The sequence below is a fragment of the Lampris incognitus genome, chromosome 1 (genome assembly GCF_029633865.1).
Source record: "Lampris incognitus isolate fLamInc1 chromosome 1, fLamInc1.hap2, whole genome shotgun sequence".
In the NCBI taxonomy this organism is placed as follows: Eukaryota; Metazoa; Chordata; class Actinopteri; order Lampriformes; family Lampridae; genus Lampris; species Lampris incognitus.
Window position 1 is genome coordinate 6,236,091 of NC_079211.1, and position 7,500 is coordinate 6,243,590.

The 7,500-nt window shown below is 44.7% G+C and overlaps 1 protein-coding gene across 1 annotated transcript in view; it reads left to right on the plus strand.

Annotated features, from left to right (window-relative positions):
* ldb2a (LIM domain binding 2a) overlaps positions 1–7,500 on the plus strand; it is a 148,823-nt gene that overhangs the window by 141,164 nt on the left and 159 nt on the right. Inside the window, 1 exon segment of the mRNA XM_056275057.1 lies at positions 7,315–7,500. This exon segment is cut by the window's right edge and continues 159 nt beyond it. Coding sequence (XP_056131032.1) covers positions 7,315–7,500 — 186 coding nt within the window.

Consider the following 7,500-nt stretch of genomic DNA (forward strand, 5'->3'; position numbering starts at 1 on the left):
GAGGTGAGATGAGATGAGATAAGACATGGTGAGGTAAGATAAGTTGAGCTTTAATCATATGTGGTGAGATAACAGTAAGATGAGGTGAGATGAGGTGAGATAAGACATGGTGAGGTAAGATAAGTTGAGCTTTGATCATATGTGATGAGATAACAGTAAGATGAGGTGAGATGAGTGAGATGAGACATGGTGAGGTAAGATAAGTTGAGTTTTGATCATATGTGGTGAGATAACAGTAAGATGAGGTGAGATGAGGTGAGATGAGATGAGACATGGTGAGGTAAGATAAGTTGAGCTTTGATCATATGTGGTGATAACAGTAAGATGAGGTGAGATGAGACATGGTGAGTTAAGATAAGTTGAGCTTTGATCATATGTGATGAGATAACAGTAAGATGAGGTGAGATGAGATGAGACATGGTGAGGTAAGATAAGTGGAGCTTTGATCATATGTGATGAGATAACAGTAAGATGAGGTGAGATGAGATGAGATAAGACATTGTGAGGTAAGATAAGTGGAGCTTTGATCATATGTGATGAGATAACAGTAAGATGAGATGAGATAAGACATGGTGAGGTAAGATAAGTGAGCTTTGATCATATGTGATGAGATAACAGTAAGATGAGATGAGGTGAGATGAGACATGGTGAGGTAAGATAAGTGGAGCTTTGATCATATGTGGTGAGATAACAGTAAGATGAGGTGAGATGAGATAAGACATGGTGAGGTAAGATAAGTGGAGCTTTGATCATATGTGGTGAGATAACAGTAAGATGAGGTGAGATGAGATGAGACATGGTGAGGTAAGATAAGTGGAGCTTTGATCATATGTGATGAGATAACAGTAAGATGAGATGAGGTGAGATAAGACATTGTGAGGTAAGATAAGTAGAGCTTTGATCATATGTGGTGAGATAACAGTAAGATGAGATGAGGTGAGATGAGACATGGTGAGGTAAGATAAGTGGAGCTTTGATCATATGTGATGAGATAACAGTAAGATGAGGTGAGATGAGATGAGATAAGACATTGTGAGGTAAGATAAGTGGAGCTTTGATCATATGTGATGAGATAACAGAGTAAGATGAGATGAGATAAGACATGGTGAGGTAAGATAAGTGGAGCTTTGATCATATGTGATGAGATAACAGTAAGATGAGATGAGGTGAGATAAGACATTGTGAGGTAAGATAAGTATAGCTTTGATCATATGTGATGAGATAACAGTAAGATGAGGTGAGATGAGATGAGACATGGTGAGGTAAGATAAGTGGAGCTTTGATCATATGTGATGAGATAACAGTAAGATGAGGTGAGATGAGATGAGATAAGACATTGTGAGGTAAGATAAGTGGAGCTTTGATCATATGTGATGAGATAACAGTAAGATGAGATGAGATAAGACATGGTGAGGTAAGATAAGTGGAGCTTTGATCATATGTGATGAGATAACAGTAAGATGAGGTGAGATGAGATGAGACATGGTGAGGTAAGATAAGTGGAGCTTTGATCATATGTGGTGAGATAACAGTAAGATGAGGTGAGATGAGATGAGATAAGACATGGTGAGGTAAGATAAGTGGAGCTTTGATCATATGTGGTGAGATAACAGTAAGATGAGGTGAGATGAGATAAGACATGGTGAGGTAAGATAAGTGGAGCTTTGATCATATGTGGTGAGATAACAGTAAGATGAGGTGAGATGAGATGAGACATGGTGAGGTAAGATAAGTGGAGCTTTGATCATATGTGATGAGATAACAGTAAGATGAGATGAGGTGAGATAAGACATTGTGAGGTAAGATAAGTGGAGCTTTGATCATATGTGGTGAGATAACAGTAAGATGAGATGAGATAAGACATGGTGAGGTAAGATAAGTGGAGCTTTAATCATATGTGATGAGATAACAGTAAGATGAGATGAGGTGAGATGAGACATGGTGAGGTAAGATAAGTGGAGCTTTGATCATATGTGGTGAGATAACAGTAAGATGAGGTGAGATGAGATGAGATAAGACATGGTGAGGTAAGATAAGTTGAGCTTTGATCATATGTGGTGAGATAACAGTAAGATGAGGTGAGATGAGATGAGATAAGACATGGTGAGGTAAGATAAGTGGAGCTTTAATCATATGTGATGAGATAACAGTAAGATGAGATGAGGTGAGATGAGACATGGTGAGGTAAGATAAGTATAGCTTTGATCATATGTGGTGAGATAACAGTAAGATGAGGTGAGATGAGATGAGATAAGACATGGTGAGGTAAGATAAGTGGAGCTTTGATCATATGTGGTGAGATAACAGTAAGATGAGGTGAGATGAGATAAGACATGGTGAGGTAAGATAAGTTGAGCTTTGATCATATGTGATGAGATAACAATGAGACAAGATAAAAGGAAGATCAACCGAGGTAAAATGAGATCAAATCATATAAAATAAGTTGAGATACAAAAAGATAACATACTATGAAATAAGATACGATGAGGTAAAAGAAAAGATGGTGGGGTGCGTCCAGATACCATAGCGGTCTATTCCGTTGCCTAGCAACACGGGGATCACCGGTTCAAATCCCCACGTTGCCTCCGGCTTGGTCAGGCGACCCTACAGACACGATTGGCCGTGTCTGCGGGTGGGAAGCTGGATGTGGGTGTGTGTCCTGGTCGCTGCACTAGCGCCTCCTCTGGTCGGTCGGGGCGCCTGTTCGGGGGGAGGGGGTACTGGGGGGAATAGCGTGATCCTGCCACGCGCTACGTCCCCCTGGTGAAACTCCTCACTGTCAGGTGAAAAGAAGCGGCTGGCGACTCCACATGTATGGGAGGAGGCATGCGGTAGTCTGCAGCCCTCCCCGGATCAGCAGAGGGGGTGGAGCAGAGACCGGGACGGCTCGGAAGGGTGGGGTGGAGCAGAGACCGGGACGGCTCGGAAGGGTGGGGTGGAGCAGAGACCGGGACGGCTCGGAAGGGTGGGGCAATTGGCTAAAATTACAATTGGGGAGAAAGAAGAGGGGGGTGGAATCCCGGGTGGGATCCCCAAAAAAAAAATAGAAAAGATGAGATGAGGTATAATAAACGGAGATTAGATGAGGGAAAACAAGACGAGGAGACGAAAGGGAGGAGGAGGTGAGTGACGGCGGGAGAAGATAAGCGGAGGTAAGAGGAGAGTCGTTGGGGGGGGGCTGTGTGTAACCGTTATCTGCAGCAAAATCATCGTCGGGATTGGGATTCCTTCACACAAACACACAATCCCAGCAGCGCCCCTCCCCTCCTCCTCCCTCCCCCCCTTTTGTGAGCGGAGCGCGGGGCAGCGGGATGAAATATGTCCTGCTGGATGAGTATTGATTTGCGGCGGGGGGGGGGAGGGGGCTCTGAGAGAGGGGGGGGCTCTGAGAGAGGGGGGGGGGCTCTCAGAGAGGGTAGCTTTCATTTGCAGAGTGCTTAGAGAGGGTCGACAGCATGCACGGGTTCACTGGATGCAACAACCTCCATCCGACACACACACACACACACACACACACACACGCACACACACAGCTGCTGTTGTCTGGGGGCTGGCGGGGGGGGGGGTCTGCTTTGAACAGAAAAACACACACACACCTCCCAGTGTTCTGCTTCAGGCTCCGCTCAGTAAAAAAAACAAAACATGGGTAAACAGTAGAAACACAAACACACACGTGCACAAACACACACGTGCACGAGCAGCGAGGCGCCGGCTGCGGGGTGAGGCGGCTGCGGGGTGAGGCGGCTGCGGGGTGAGGCGGCTGCGGGGTGAGGCGGCTGCCAGTGGCGAGCTCGCTGGATGGTGGCGTGAGTAATGGATTTGTAAATGGTTTCGTTTACCGCTGCTAACAGCAGGCCTCAGTAAACCTGTGTGTCTGTGTGGGTGTGTGTGTCTGTTTGTGTGCGTTCATGTGTGCGTGTGCCCTGTGTGATGGACTAGTGGTCTGTCCAGGGTGTCTCCCTACCTACCGCCCAATGGCTGCTGGGATAAGGCTCCAGCATCACCACGACCCTGAGAGCAGGATAAGCGGTTCAGATAATGGATGGGTGGATGGGTGGATGGATTTTTTCTGTTTGTGTCTGTGGACAGTCCCTCACCTCTGAACAGACGTCTGTATTACGTTCACCACAGTGGATCACAGACACATCCCACACAAAAGTCATGTTACACTGATCAATATTACTGACCAGACGTCAGTCATGTTACACTGATCAATATTACTGACCAGATGTCAGTCGTGTTACACTGATCAATATTACTGACCAGACATCAGTCATGTTACACTGATCAATATTACTGACCAGACGTCAGTCGTGTTACACTGATCAATATTACTGACCAGACATCAGTCACGTTACATTGATCAATATTACCGACCAGACATCAGTCGTGTTACACTGATCAATATTACCGACCAGACATCAGTCGTGTTACACTGATCAATATTACTGATTAAACATCGGTCATGTTACACTGATCAATGTTACTGATCAGACATCAGTCATGTTACACTGATCAATATTACTGAGAAGACATCAGTCATGTTACACTGATCAATATTACTGATCAGACATCAGTCATGTTACACTGATCAATATTACTGATCAGACATCAGTCATGTTACACTGATCAATATTACTGATCAGACATCAGTCATGTTACACTGATCAATATTACTGAGAAGACATCAGTCATGTTACACTGATCAATATTACTGATCAAACATCGGTCATGTTACACTGATCAATATTACTGATCAGACATCAGTCATGTTACACTGATCAATATTACTGACAAGACATCAGTCATGTTACACTGATCAATATTACCGACCAGACATCAGTCATGTTACACTGATCAATATTACTGATCAGACATCAGTCGTGTTACACTGATCAATATTACTGACAAGACATCAGTCATGTTACACTGATCAATATTACTGACAAGACATCAGTCACGTTACATTGATCAATATTACCGACCAGATATCAGTCACGTTACACTGATCAATATTACCGACCAGACATCAGTCATGTTACACTGATCAATATTACTGATCAGACATCAGTCATGTTACACTGATCAATATTACTGATCAGACATCAGTCATGTTACACTGATCAATATTACTGACAAGACATCAGTCATGTTACACTGATCAATATTACTGACAAGACATCAGTCATGTTACACTGATCAATATTACTGATCAGACATCAGTCATGTTACACTGATCAATATTACTGATCAGACATCAGTCATGTTACACTGATCAATATTACTGACAAGACATCAGTCATGTTACACTGGTCAATATTACTGACAAGACATCAGTCATGTTACACTGATCAATATTACTGATCAAACATCAGTCATGTTACACTGATCAATATTACTGATCAGACGTCAGTCGTGTTACACTGATCAATATTACTGATCACACATCAGTCATGTTACACTGATCAATATTACTGATCAGACATCAGTCATGTTACACTGATCAATATTACTGACAAGACATCAGTCATGTTACACTGATCAATATTACTGACAAGACATCAGTCATGTTACACTGATCAATATTACTGACAAGACATCAGTCATGTTACACTGGTCAATATTACTGACCAGACATCAGTCATGTTACACTGATCAATATTACTGATCAGACATCAGTCATGTTACACTGATCAATATTACTGATCAAACATCAGTCATGTTACACTGATCAATATTACTGATCAGACGTCAGTCGTGTTACACTAATCAGTATTACTGACCACACATCAGTCATGTTACACTGGTCAATATTACTGACCAGACATCAGTCACGTTACACTGGTCAGTATTCCCGACCAGACATCAGTCTGGTCGGGAATACTGACTCTCTCTCACTGTCTCTCTCTCACTGTCTCTCTCTGTCTCTCTCTCTCACTCTCTCTCTCACTGTCTCTCTCTGTCTCTCTCTCTCTCACTCTCTCTCTCACTCTCTCTCTCTCTCACTGTCTCTCTCTCTCTCTCTCTCACTGTCTCTCTCTCGCTGTCTCTCTCTCTCACTCTCTCTCTCACTGTCTCTCTCTGTCTCTCTCTCTCACTCTCTCTCTCACTCTCTCTCTCTCTCACTGTCTCTCTCTCTCTCTCTCTCACTGTCTCTCTCTCGCTGTCTCTCTCTCTCACTCTCTCTCTCACTGTCTCTCTCTGTCTCTCTCTCTCTCACTCTCTCTCTCACTCTCTCTCTCTCTCACTGTCTCTCTCTCTCTCTCTCTCACTGTCTCTCTCTCGCTGTCTCTCTCTGTCTCTCTCTCTCTCTCTCTCTCTCTCTCACTCTCTCTCTCACTCTCTCTCTCTCTCACTGTCTCTCTCTCACTGTCTCTCTCTCGCTGTTTCTCTCACTCTCTCTCTCTCTCTCTCTCTCTCTCTCTCTCTCTCTCTCTCTCTCTCTCTCTCTCTCGCTGTCTCTCTCTGTCTCTCTCTCTCTCTCTCTCTCTCTCTCACTCTCTCTCTCACTCTCTCTCTCTCTCACTGTCTCTCTCTCACTGTCTCTCTCTCGCTGTCTCTCCCTCTCTCTCTCTCTCTCTCTCTCTCTCTCTCTCTCTCTCTCTCTCTCTCTCTCACTGTCTCTCTCTCGCTGTCTCTCTCTCTCGCTGTCTCTCTCTCTCTCTCTCTCGCTGTATCTCTCTCTCTCTCACTCTGTCTTTGTCTCTCTGTCTGCCCCTCTCTCTCTCTCTCTCTCTCTCTCTCTCTCTCTCTCTCTCTCTCGCTGTCTCTCTCTCTCTCTCACTCTGTCTTTGTCTCTCTGTCTGCCTCTCTCTCTCTCTCTCTCTCTCTCTCTCTCTCTCACTCTGTCTTTGTCTCTCTGTCTGCCCCTCTCTCTCTCTCTCTCTCTCTCTCTCTCTCTCTCTCTCTCTCTCTCTCTCTCTCTCGCTGTCTCTCTCTCTCTCTCACTCTGTCTTTGTCTCTCTGTCTGCCTCTCTCTCTCTCTCTCTCTCTCTCTCACTCTGTCTTTGTCTCTCTGTCTGCCTCTCTCTCTCTCTCTCTCTCTCTCTCACTCTGTCTTTGCTTCTCTCTCGCTCTCTGTCTTTGTCGCTCGCTCTCTCCCTTTCTCGCTGTCTCTCTCTCTCTCTCTCTCTCTCGGTCTCTTTTTCTTTGTTTGTATTGCTAAAAAGATGTCAAGTCTTTTTTGTTAAATGATTTTGTTAAATTGGTTGTTGTTGTTAAACTTGTTTTTAAAAGTACGTTAAATAAAGACTGGTTTTAAAATTCTAAAAATTCAATTCTCTCTCTCCCCCCCCCCCTCTCTCCCTCCATCAGGACGTGATGGTGGTTGGCGAGCCGACCCTGATGGGCGGGGAGTTCGGCGACGAGGATGAGCGTCTGATCACTCGCTTAGAAAACACGCAGTACGACGCCACCAACGGACTGGACGACGAGGACGACTTCAACAGCTCCCCGGCGCTGGGCAACAACAGCCCCTGGACCACCAAGCCCCCCGGGGCC